The sequence below is a fragment of the Pyxicephalus adspersus genome, chromosome 5 (assembly GCF_032062135.1).
Source record: "Pyxicephalus adspersus chromosome 5, UCB_Pads_2.0, whole genome shotgun sequence".
NCBI lineage: Eukaryota > Metazoa > Chordata > Amphibia > Anura > Pyxicephalidae > Pyxicephalus > Pyxicephalus adspersus.
Window position 1 is genome coordinate 32875673 of NC_092862.1, and position 14058 is coordinate 32889730.

The 14058-nt window shown below is 38.2% G+C and overlaps 1 protein-coding gene across 1 annotated transcript in view; it reads left to right on the forward strand.

The window, feature by feature from the left end:
- Positions 1 to 14058, forward strand: part of SLCO5A1 (solute carrier organic anion transporter family member 5A1) — a 57659-nt gene that overhangs the window by 22712 nt on the left and 20889 nt on the right. Inside the window, exons 4-6 of the mRNA XM_072411072.1 lie at positions 7982 to 8114; positions 8416 to 8642; positions 9953 to 10117. Coding sequence (XP_072267173.1) covers positions 7982 to 8114; positions 8416 to 8642; positions 9953 to 10117 — 525 coding nt within the window. The remainder of the gene's footprint in view (positions 1 to 7981; positions 8115 to 8415; positions 8643 to 9952; positions 10118 to 14058) is intronic.

A 14058-nucleotide genomic window follows, 5' to 3' on the forward strand; every position in this document is an offset into this window, starting at 1 on the left:
TGGGAATAGTTAACCGCCTGAATGTAGCCATATTGTTGTCCTTGAGGGTGCTTTGTATAACTAAAGTTGGGCAACTACTGTGATGAATATTTTTTCTAAAGGTACAGACTGTGGATAGATTTCTGCTTGGTATATTATACACTCATGGACTGGGACTGTAAGAGTCCGAAACTCCACAGATTGTTAGAAAATACTAACATCTCAAGGATAGGTGAGTCCGGTAATTACTTTTATTTTCTTTCTGTCAATGCAGAAATGCCCATATATCCTTCCTGGACTCCTGGATTAATAACCAATGCAGTGTCCAGGGTGCTGAAAAGTTGGTAAAACAGTCATATATCAAAGACTTTGGTCTTCTTTTATGTAATCTTTTGTATGCCCATGTATGTCTTTCTCACAGACATCCATTACTAATCTAAAATAAAGAAGTCCCTGAGAAATACGTCTACCCTTATGTGACAATTTAGGAGTGGGATTCAGATTAAAACAAATATCCATTATTGGTTTTATTGCTAGCATGACCGTCCCCAATTCAGAGAGCTGCGCTGTTACCTAAAAGAAATAAAGTGTGCTCTTTTCAACCAATGGGTATTTCAACAGGCCCCAAAAGCAAAATGGAGCAATTGAACTACATTTTTCACAATTCTTGGGAACTGAGTGTGTAGTTATTTGCTCTCAGGTCACCATCCATACATCTGTGCAGCACCATCATTAACCCACTGGAATTGACGTTTGTGTATGTTATCTATTAAAAATTATTAATGTTCATGGGTGTGACAACCTACAGAGCATTTCAGAGCAGATTCACTTTCTGTGGACTCTTCTGCACACACTCACATGGTAGCATGGGTAAATGGGTGAGGATGGTGGGGAACGGTTTTATGAACTGGAAGTCCTGGTAATGTCACCTTTCAAGGTTTATAGATGCATGCGTTTTAATGCAACAAAATTCAGACTGGAGTTCAACTGGCTTTCTAGTATAAAGCTTGTTAAGTGCAGATACGCATGTTTATTTTGGCTCTGCGGATGACCCTTACTTTCACAAATGATTGTGGAGTTATAAAATGTATGTTAGGTCAGGCTATAATTTAACTGCCCTTGCAATGACATTTCTGAGATTCATCCTTAAATTAGGAGGATTTATTTTTCACAGAGCACATATCACAGTAACTGTATTTTTATCTTCATCCAGAGTGCAATGACATTTACTAAGTGCTCTGTCAATAGAACTAAAATATAACAAATCTTCTTTCCTGGTGCTACTTATGGCTCATGATGATAAAATATTGGATTTTAGATGCTGGTTTGATAAATGTGTGATAATGGCTGTGCTGAAATAACATCCATAAATATAGATGTAACAATATGAAAGGGTAGTTGAGAAATAGTGAAAAACAAATTGTAAATGCTTCAAAACTAATAGATAAAAGGGCAATGTTTATGTTTCCAGATACCATATATACTTGAATATAAACCAATATGAATATAGAACAAGGTCCCTATTTTCCCTGAAAAAAAACAAGAAAAAAACATTGACTTAGGTATACGCCTAGAGCACAAAATGTGACTATCACTGCTAACATTCAACACAACAATAAAAAAAATGCCAATAAAATAACATTATTGTAAAAGTTATAGTTAAATAAATAAATAAAAGTAACAAGTATTAAAGTGACACGGTTGCTTGATAAAGGCACAAAGATAAAGGCTAGAGTGACAGAATAAAAGGGCTAGACAGGTAAAAAAGGTAGTGTTTATTTTATTTAGTGTTTTTAAAAATTGGTTAAAAAAAGCCGCCTGGCATCTCCACTGTTTTTTTAAACCTGACATTTTACAATAGTTGTAGGACGTTCTTGGATAGGAAATCGAGTAATTAATTGTCCTTTGTGGTTTGCCAAAGAAGTAAGGGGTGGGAGTGTGTAGCCCCCTTCCCTTTTTGCAAAAAACAGAACCCCCCTGCTCCCAGTGGTAGAGGAGAAGACTCCATCCCCACAAGCAAGCCCTGTGTTTTGGGGGTATGTGGGCGGGGGGCGTATTGGAATCTGAAATAAAAGGGGGCTCCAGATGTCTTACTCCTCAATCTGGGAAATTAGTGCAGTACATACTACTCCTTACCTGTTCCCAGAAAGGGTTAAATAAGTGATAAAAAATTAGAGCCAATATTAAATGTTATTATTCTTTGTTTTTGTTTTTCTAATATGTACCTTTGCGGAGTCCAGTGGTGTCCAAATAGGTTGTCCCACCACAATCTAGCATCAATTCTAAACTTCACTAACAGGAGCACTATCATGTCATTGTGTAGAAGCATTCCTACAACGGGTTAGAAAGACAGCTATGGTTGACTAAACAAATGTATACAACAATAACCGGTATTTCCTTGAATCATTTATTTATAAATTTTAGCTGCCACTATTGATCTCTGTAAACATCGTTTTTTTTTTTTTTGTTAACATAAATAGTTAGGTATATGTTTAAACAAGCCTAAAGCCCTGCTTACTAGATGCAAATAAACATATATGAATGTCTATTTAGAGATACATGTGCACTAAATGTGTCACTCAGCAAAGAGTGCAAAGTGCTTTCCTGCATAATATTGTAATGTTTGATGCTGATTTGAACGGCAAACAGTGCATTTTACTTTCATCTTTCCCTGGACAGAAAACATAAATACAAATCTTTCAGTAGGTATTTATTGTACAGTGCTGCGTAATATGTTGGCACTATATGAATCCTGTTTATTAATAATAATAATAATAATAATAATATTAGATAAAACCGTTGCCATCTTTGTGTTTTATCTGTATATTTAGCTGTCTGGACCATTTTATTATTATTACACAGTATTAATATTATTACACAGTATATAGCACCATCATATTACACAGTGCTGTACAAAGTCCTTAGTCATGTCACTAGCTGTCCCTCAAAGAGGCCCACAATCTTCTATCCCTACTATAGTCATATGTCATTAACATAGGCTAGGGACAAATTTAGGAGGAAGCCAATTAACTTAGCTGCATGTTTTTGGAATGTAGGAAGAAACCAGAGTACCCGGAGGAAACCCATGCAAACACTGGGAGAACCTGCAAACTCCATGCAGATAGTGTCCTGGCCGACATTCGAAACTGGAACCCAGTGCTGCAAAGGCCAGAGTGCTACCTCTGAGCCACCATGCTGCCCATTTTAAAGAAGAATAAATCCCTTATTGTGATCACGCAGGTCCTTTCTTTCAGACAGGCGATGTCCCTTCTGCAATAAAATAACCTCATCAGTCTGATCTTTTTTTTTTTTTAACACTCACCTGTCCCTTTCTTCTCCTCTTTTGGCTTCCAATCTTTTGCCATCTTGCTTGCTTGGCATGATGCATGCACTAAAGTTCCACTTTGGGGAATCCATCATCAGGCAAGTCATTATTGCAGAAAGGGTACAGGTGATGTCCCTTCCACAATATTATCTCCTACTTCCCTGATTGCTCCGTATCTGTCTAAAAGCTGAGCTTTGCATGCTCAGCTTCAACTTTGATTGTCAGAATACCTGGCAATCCTGGATTCCCCTGCACATGCCATGAATGGGTGGACTTCCGCATAAATTAAGATGGAAAGAGAATGGTTTGATGAGATATAAGCAGCTGAAATGATAGTGCCCATTTATAATGCACTGAATTTGAGTATCGGCACACATTTGCTTAAGGAGAATCAGTTACTGCCATTAAAAAACGTGCACTTGGAAGATTCTTAATCAGGGAATTTTGACTGAATGTGAGATCCGCATCTATAAATAGACCCCTTTATGTACATATCGGCATTTCATTCTCCATTGTCCGTGATCTACTCTGCAATAATAAGAGATAACAGAAATAAAAAAAACATGACAGTAGTTCTAGCCCCGCTCGAGTAAAATACTGGATAGGAAGTGAGGGTAAATCTCTGTGACGGAGGTAGCAATAAAAATAGACAGGGGTTTTACGTTCACCACTTTATTCAAAACTAGGAAGAAACATATTTAATGGACACACGTTAACCTTTTCCTACTATATTCAAAGTTTTATACTGAAGTGTTGCTGTGAGTATTGCACATTTGTACTGTTTTAGTGAGTAAGATGGTTTTTATTGTAAAGGCTTACTACTTAATATAAATGGATGACTCTTTTGTTCAGAAGAATCATTTCTTCAAGGTCACGCAATGAAGATCTCTCAGTTCAGATGCCTGTGGATACAGAAATTCTGCAGACTGGCTAAATGGTTCAGTAGATATACGTGAATCAGCAATGTTCTAGGAGGAAGTGTACTTTTGATACTAATTGAAAATAGCAGGTTGCTTTATTAAATTTTGTAAAGTTTAGGATTGACTTCTGGAATATCTAGTACAGCACAATACAGTACAAATCGTCATGGCTGTCTGCTGCAAAGATGTCAGTGTGGATTTGGTAAAATAAGTAAAACGGGTAATTTTACAATCTGATTCTACAAATCTGTATTGGCCTATGTATTCACTGTCTTCAGTTTATTTACACTTAAACTGGATCCGGCACGATTTATTTCTGAGGGTTCTAAAGCAGATTGTACATTGAATTATAATGTGTTTAAACTCTATGCTGGAATTATTTCAGAATTTTTATTTTTTATTTCAGACACATGCCCACTAAGTTTATCCAGTAATGTTAAGAAGCAAAATCTAAGTTTAAACTTTACCGCAAGAAAAAAGTTTGGATGTTGCTACTGCTGACCACCTAAAATTTCTAGTTGCACTACTGTGTTTGGCTTCCATATATTTACATCACATACCTGGAACAATAATGTTGTATATTTACTAAGTGCTTGTTCCAGGTAAATGTATGGAAGCCAAACATGGTTGGGTGACTAGTATTATGGCTTCTCATTGTATTTGTAGGGTTATTTGAAAAGGTAGGAACGTGGGCGGAGAAAAGTGATAATAAGGTATAAAACCTATTTCAGTCTGCATACTGTGATAGAATGCCAGACCTGTCATTGTGTTGTTTCTTAATGGACCCTCTCTAGGCACTATAAATAATGTGAAGGCTAATTCAGACATTTTAAATATAACATTTCTATTGAGTATGATTTATTCAACTATTTTAGGCAGTAACATATTCACAACAGTTTCCTAGACTACGCTGAATAATTGTTACTTTTTATAGGAAATCTGCCGAAAGGACTACCAGAGTACAGTTTTCCTGTTTTGAGTGCTTAAATGAAACAATTTATTTTAACACTGAACAGTTTTATTTAAATGGTCTCCATATGATTATCGTACTATGGTGCCTGTTGGTTTTGCTTTCATTCATTTAAACACTAAGGGGTACTTGATAAAACACTGAATCTGACATTCACCAAAACATTACTGTACAGGGGACGTGGTCTGTGGCTCTGGCCAGTGCGCCCCCCCTCCCCCAGCCGGTGCTTCGACTGACCCCACTGGGCGGGGCACCAGCCAGAGCCATGAACCACCAAAAGTTTCTTGCAGACCACCGGTTGGCAACTGTGGCTCTAGGTCATGGAATTTCCTCCCTCTGCTTATATAGTATATCCTTCAGCATTATATTTGTTATGCTACAACCAACTGTTCTTCAATCCCTTATTGACATAACAAACCCCCATATTAATTTATGATATACAAATTTACACACCTACAGCAAGTGTCCTGTTTTCTTATGTTATCAACTATAGAACACTTATTATTTTTATAATTAATAATATTAATAATAATAATAATAATAATATTAAAAAAAAACAGTATTTATATAGCGCCAAAATATTACGCAGCGCTGTACATTAAATAGGAAATAGTAATAGTATTATTTTTATTTTTCATTGAGTTGGAATTTGTGTACATGGGCAGTTCATTACGTGTGAACTACTGTCCAACTAACAAGTTAAAATGACCATGGAGCTAAAAAAACAAAATAAAAATAGTATAAAATAAAGAAAACTTTGCTCTTTAGCAGAGCTCCCATCACTGCTCCTAATCAACTGTTCTAAATACTAAATCAACTCACTGGCATCTGTGGTTCTTCCTGCTGAACCCTTGTCACTTGCAAGACACATCGGTGACATAAAGGTCATGAAGAGAAACAATAGCAGCCAGTGGTGGACATGTTATTCTACAGATCTGGAAGAAAAAGATTGTATTAGTGTCAGGAGTTCTACTACAAAGCAATGTTTCTTAAAATGACAAAGAGTTAGTTAAAAATATAAATGCTTTCTTTTGGAGTTTGTGGTTCACTTTTAAACTTTTTCCAACCCCCTGACATTGTCCAATTAGGTTTAGACTTAGGTCAAATGTGGGGCTGAAGCACTTGTGAAGGAAATATAGGAGGCTCCTAAATGCAAGGTGAATGCACCTACAAATGTTGTGCATCTTCCCTTTCCTCCCATCGTTTTGTGGGTTTGTGTAGATTAGCTTTGGAGCAGTTGGCAGTTTTTTTTAGCTTCCTTGCATTTTAGTTACCTTGGGTTTGCCTTTCAGCTTCCTATGGAAGTGCTTAACACTTCATCTGAGTTGCATCAAGCAGCTTGATGACTTTGCTTTCACAGTAAGGCTTTCACACAGATGCCAATATATGCCATGTACATGAGACCTTTAAAAGTTATTGACCAGTATACTGCAGTGGTTGGTGAATATGTATATGAATTATCTTGGGAATGTCTTTTAAGTAATACTGCATGTGTGTGTTAATAGGAATAGAAGCAATGGATAGATGTATGTTGGTAGAAGAGATAGAAATACATATAACCTTGACCAGTCAGAGAAGACACAAGTGGTATTACATAGCAGAACAACACCAGCCCACAATTCCAGTAGCTTTCTATTATGGGAACACAAACAGTACAACCATAATGAGCCTGCAGCTGTGTCCTCGTACAGGATAATCACAACTATAACTGTTTCTTGTGCTGCAGCATGACAGTTAAATACAATAGAACACATAAACATGGGTTCTGAATAAAACAACTGTGCATTGCTGAAACATTAAACACAATGCACATTAAATCTGCTGATAACTCTTACTACTGACATTGTTCAATGGGAGTTGTCCTTGAGATACTACTTTGAACGGCTTGTTATGACAACATTTGTGTAGGATTTAAATGGTGTATATCTAAATCCTAGAACTAAAGTGAAATAGATTGCAGCATACCAGTCCTTATATGTAGTGGCTGTTTTAGTTTTCTTTTTGCTAAGGAATGTCTTCAGCATTTCAAACTAATTTCTGGTTACTAAAAGCCGCCCATCCTTCCCCATATATTGAAGGTGGAGAGAGTGGAGGTATTTGTAGTCCAGATTGCCCTATAGCGGCCATGATGCTCCTTTACAGACACAGTACAATGTGCCTAATTTAATAAAGCTTTCCAAGGCATTTTTATCAGTGAAGCTGGGTGATCCAACAAACCTGGAATGGATTTCTTCAAAGTAATTTGCTATTTTCTAGTAAATGTCCATTCCAGGTTTGCAGGAACACCCAGCTTAACTGATGAAAGTGTATCCTCTCCAGCTTTGGAGAGCTTTAATAAATCAGGCCCAATAAATAGCAAACTCTAGCACCTCATAGCTATTTAAAAATTGTAGGCTTGTCCATGTGGCTTCTTCAGATTTATTATGTTGGTAAAGGACAGTAAAATACTTTGAGGATTGACTGTGATTACATGAATAGGGATGTATCAAAACCTGACCATAACAGAAGCAAAAAATAGGAATATTTGGATGTAGGTTACCTGCATTCTTCTTTATTTATTAACCCAAATGATCTCATGTCTTCATAGTAATCTAAATGATCATAAACATCATAATGTATGCACTAAATAAGTATAGGAATTAATCAATGATCTTGTCTAGTAATCACTTGGCCGTCTCAAGTATTTTTCTTTATATTCCCCATTATTTTGTCTTTTTTATCGACTTTTAAATTATCATAGGTCATTTTTTTTTTTACTACAGTTTTTATTCTTTTGTATTTCCACAGCAATCATGTATGTTATGGGTGCTCTTGGTCCAGCTGCAGGATATTTATTGGGAGGTGTTCTTATTGGATTTTATGTTGATCCCAGAACCATTGTTAACATTGAACAGAGTGACCCCCGCTTCATCGGTAACTGGTGAGATCACATGACTCAGTTTCACAAAATGCTGTATATCACTGTAAGTAGTATAATTGCTGTCTGTTATTATGATGTGGATGGTCAGTGCTTCAGTACAATGCATACCATTAAACTCAAATTTCTCAAATTCTGTTTTTTCCAATCTATACAACAATGATGTTAGACATAGCAATGTGAATTATGTCCTCTGTTTACTACATTAAGTGAATTTTACCCTGTTGAATGAACAACATAAATTCCTTTAGTAAGGCAACTCCTTTGTGCCACCTAATATCTACCTCTTTCTTTCTTTTTGCAGGTGGAGTGGATTCCTGCTGTGTGCAATGGCAATGCTTCTTGTTATTTTCCCAATGTTTACCTTCCCCAAAAAACTCCCACCGCGACAGAAGAAGAAAAAGAAGAAAAAGAAAAGTAATTCTTATGACGTGTCCAGCGATGATGATGTGATGAAAGAGAAATCTAGCAACAAAGTAAAAACAGACACTGGTGTTGGCCCATCCATTGGATTCGGCAAGAATTTTAGAGGTGAAGCATAGGTCATATCTGCATGTTGATAGACTTCTTTGGTGGATTGTGCGCTTAAGGGTTATTGGCCACCATACACACTCACTCCCTTAAGCTGCGTACACACGTGCAATTTTTGTCGTTGGAAAGGATCTTTCACGATCCTTTCCAACGACAAAGGACTACACGATGCATGAACGGTGCTGTACATACAGCACCATTCTGCTCTATGGAGAGGGGAGGGGGAGAGAGAGGGAGCGGCACCCTGCTGCGCGCTCTCCCCCTTCCTTTTCATTAGGATCGGTCGTCGTTCATCGTCCGTGGATCCGCCAGGATGGTCGTTCGGACGATGGACGCCGCCGACTGTACACACGCCAGATTTTCGCTCGATATCTGGCCGATGCCGAAAAATCTGACGTGTGTACACAGCTTTACAGCCCAAAACAAATATATATAATATAATTACACTAAGGGTCAGTAGGTTTTAATTACTATCAAAGTACTTAATGTAATGCAGACATCAATGAACTAATGGAACACACACATCAATTAAAACACTGACACTCTACCCTTTACCATTCTATCTAATATTAAAAAAATGTTTGAGCTGATTCAGACTTGTGGTGGAGCAAGCGTTCTGGCACAACTTTCGGTGGATTCTTTCACAGCATCGCTGCTTCAAAGATCCAGCATTATCAGATTTGACATTGGGTGCTAGTGAGCATGTAGCATCTTCCCCAAGATAGTGGTTCACTGGCCGGAGAACCAATAACCATACTTCAAACTCACTGCCTGTCTGAACATAGACTAAAGGAGAATAATGATAAAAGTACTCATTGTACTTCTGGCGGTGAAGATTTTGTGAAGTTGGTAATATCACATGGAAGTCTTGTATATGTGTAACCAAACAAGGATAAATTATGGGAGATTATGTGTGGTGGGCCCAGCTAAAATTCAGGACATTCAGGACAAGTTATTCCAAACATTTCCACAATGTAACATCTTTACAGTGAATATCGGCAGAGCTTATTCAAGGGGGTGGGCTTGGATTAGTCAGGTGAGTGATGCCTAATTACTCTGGGTGTCATTGATTTTTAATGAATATTTCATCACAATTTTCTTTACCAATTCCCCATGAGGACAGCTGTTTTATTCCCGATTTATTTGTGTTGTAGCTTTAGCATGTTAAAAATAATGAACATGCACAAAAAAAAAAAAAAGAACACTTTCTTAGGAGAAACTCCATTGCACGCTTTTCATTTCAAGGGTCCTACATGTATTGTTTTTTTTCCCCTTCATTGTTTATAAAATTCATCTTTTGTCATTTTTAGACCTTCCAAGAGCAGCAGTAAGAATTTTAAGCAACATGACATTCCTTTTTGTGAGTTTGTCATACACAGCTGAGAGTGCCATTGTCACCGCTTTTATTACCTTCATTCCCAAGTTCATCGAGTCACAGTTTGGCATCCCAGCTTCCAGTGCCAGCATCTACACTGGTAAGATCATCATGCTAACTGCACATTTGGGTTACTGGTGTAGGGGGAAAAAAGAGGTATAATGCAACTAAAAAGATATCTTCTCATCATATTTCTTCTCTGAGATAAAGGTGTCCGATGTTATTGCTTTTCTATTAGCCACCTATCTGACGCTTTATATTCTTGCAGTGTGTATTTGTCCCACACTCCTCCAGTATCCTCCACCTGGTAGTGTCAGAACAAAGGATGTATACTAACTGAAGACAAAGAAGACATTACAGTGTGAAATCATGTCACCACTATACCTACTACTAAAGAGAGCAATATGGTCCCTGGAGAACATTTGTTACTATTTTCAGCAAGGCTGCTAGTAATATGGCAGCTGAAGAGCTGCATACCCATTATTTGTACAATACCAGTATATTACAGAGTGTTAAAGGTCAATCACATTACTCCCCTTTTCACATTTCCCCTTATGCCTAAAGGCATTTACAGTCGAATGTTCCCAGCATACTGGTAAACTTGGTATCAGTCAGTCTGGGAGAAAACCAGGTAGCTTACCAAAATTGTTTTTGATTGTGGCATGAACCCCCTGAAAACTTCAAGCAGTGTGCTTGTTAGGATATAAGCCAAGGACAGAGCTCCAAAGCAAGAACACTATCCATAGAGCTACTGTGTTGCTAACAAATAGAATGTGGGGACCTGGAAAGTTAGGAAGAGAGGTTCTGACATTAGTGATTTAGAGAGACATACAAAGCTAGGAGGTTATTTACCTATCCAGCGCCTTGCAAAAACTTGAAGATTTAGCTAGAAGCATAACTGCTTTCTTAACTTGATGTAGTCCAGCTTTGTAGAACTGTTCAATATTCATTAATCTATTTAATCTTTATGGAGCTAGAAACAACTACTTTTTGTATAATTTTGATTTTGTAGACTAGAATATTTTTTTATTTTGTTTTAATTCTATGCACTCATGTTCTGCTGGAAAAGAATGGACCAGGATAGATCCAGGGAATGCAGAGCTTCATGGACATGGATAGTTTCCTATTAGTAAGGCTAGCGAGGAGGGCTGAACTGAGCTTGGTGACATCATTGAATTTCTGTCCAGCAATTTGTGAGATTTACACGGCTCTTCCATACAGCACACCTCTGTGTAGCAGGGAAGAATACCAGATCTTTTATGTTGCGGTTAAGTGTCAGATGCAGGTTTTGTTCTTGTGATTGGATATGAATAGAGAAGCATTAACATGTTTCTCCTTTGTTATATACCTGCAGATTTCTATATTCACTTTGTCACTGTGTAAATCAGCCTCTTTTGGTCCTTCATAAGTCACATCACACACCAGCAGACAGATTTGTGAGATCCAACCTCTAGCACACATATTGGTCTTCCACCCAAGAGATCCAACCTCTAGCACTCACGTATTAGTCTTTAACCAGTGATACTGACCACACATGATTTTAACACATATGTGGCTCTTCTACTCTTAGCACCCACATATTGGTCTTTCACTGGTGATATCCCACCACTAACACTTAGTCTTTCACCAGTGATATTGACCACATATGTCAGTCTTTCACCTCCAGCACACCATAGACTTCACAGTATGCAGCCACACAAGTTGCAAACTGAACACTTTCCATAAACATTTCAAACAGTGCTCATACACACAATCTGGTTTACAGCAGTGGTCCTGCTCACTACCCCTCTGCAAAAATAGTTGAGGTTCCTCATTACATTTCAGTGTGCTTGGGATTGTATGTGTATTGGAGCACACAATGCGGTTTTCTTTTAAGCCACGTGAGGGAAGCTGTAGCTGGGTGTCAAATAGTGGAGGTGGCAGCATGCAGCATTTTGTGCTCCCAGTTGTTTGTGCCATAGGTTTTCAATAACCCTTATTATTTTGTGAGCATTCTACTTCCCCTAAACTTTGTCCAACTCTCTAATGCCCCCCCCCCCCAGTGTGCCCCATTTTTCCATTGTCTTTGTAGTATGCCCCTATAGTTACATTTCCCTTTATTGTACCCCAACTTCCTATTGTACCATATTTTGTAAACAGTGTAATCACAGTAGAATTTATACAGCAAATCTTCACTCTGTTACAGCAAGGCTCTCCTGTGGACAGCGAATATATATTGAGCTTTAGAACTGCAGCTTGCTTTGCTCACCCTTTCCCAGCATCTGCATGATAATAGGAGGTTGCAAGCTTCATGTAGGTGGCAAAAGCAAGCTTTTAGCAAGGGACAGTTTTTTCTTGTCTTGCACAGTCCAGCATAATCCTTTATCATTTTGAGGAATGGTCATAGAGAGACAATAACTATATGCTGTGATGAAGGTTTCTCATCAGTTTCCAGGGGAGATCTTGGCATGCCGGTGTCCTTCTGCTATGCTCACAGTAGGTACACTGGCTGCAGAGCAGTCGTCTAATGACAGCCAGGTGGCTAGTGAAAAGTGCCGGTGATACACCGGCAAAAAGATTCTGGGGAGAACACAGCATTAGTCTGCCCCTGTATTGTGCCACTGCACACACACCAACAAATACATTACTTTCCAGTGTCTATACCAGCAGTGCACAGAGCTCTAGCCAGTTTTACATCACAAGAGTATATATATTAACCCCACAGTTATTGGCCTAGCATGTATGTGTATGAATCTCTCAATAATCAGTCACAACTGAAACATTAATTCCTTCATCATTAAGTACCCAATACTTAGTACTCAGCTCAAGTAGGGTAACTCTTCAACACTCAGTACCCAGTGTTTTATCCTCTCAGGATTTGTTCCTCTGCTTAGTCCTCAGTACCCAGTGCATGTGCCATTACCCCTCAGCAGCCAGTCACAAGAATGTGTGCTAAACCTCAGAAATCAGTCTCCTGCACATAATATAATCACCCCTCAATGCCTAATTAATATGTTTTAACCTTTCAGCATCCATTCTTCAATGCAAGTGGTATAATCCTTAACATTTATTCAGGGCACCATGCAAAATTTTTCTCCTCGCCACTGACTGTGATAGTAGTTATGTCATCTCCACTGCCCCACTTTCTACCTTCATAAAACAGCCCATCCAATAAGCTAATTACATTTTGGTCTCGCCTTCTAACTTTCATTGTCCCCAGTTTCACAGTTCATGCCTCCTGTTTCAGTTTTGAAATCTTCACCACCTTCACAATGCTGTTGGCATGATCCCCACCTCCCTTGCTATCCCAAAATAACCTGCTTCAGTTTTAGCAGTCCCATTTCCTGAATACTGACACTGACCTCTATTCCTCCTCTGTAAAACCCTTTGTGTGCAGAGCTCAACTCCTATCCTGCTGCTTTATAACAACTCAGTATGGTAAATGGGTACCAGGTACAATTTAGGGCACGTTTTTTAGTCCATGTCATATTTGCATATTCAATATTGACTATATTTGTTGTATATTTGTTGTTTTTTTTTTTTTTTTAGTAATTATGAAAAGGTCAACAATTCAACAATTACCATCTCATCTTTCTTACAGCCCACAGATTAGATCTTCACGTATTGCCCGCCCCCCCCCCCGTCTGTACACTCATGTCCTCTACCTACAGCTTTTCAGTCCTGTTTATTCCACTCTTGTACTCCTTTCCTGCACATTCTGTCCATTGTCATTATCTCCACACTCTTCTCTTGCACATACTGCCTGCTCATACCTCCTGCACTACTCCTCTTTACATTCTGCCTGCTCTCATACTACCATGTCCTCTTCTATACATACTGTCTGATGTTGTATCATCCACACTCCTGCATATTCTGCCCACTAAGATCTGGCTTTTTTTCTATCCCAAATTTACTGTTCTGGAATTTATACAAATAAAATGATATATGTACTCCACTGTTTGTACTATATTTGCTCATTACATTTGCAAGCTCTTTTTCCTTCTTCAAAGCTTTAAATATTAGTTATTTTTCTCCTTCTGCATTTTGACCATACGTGTTGCA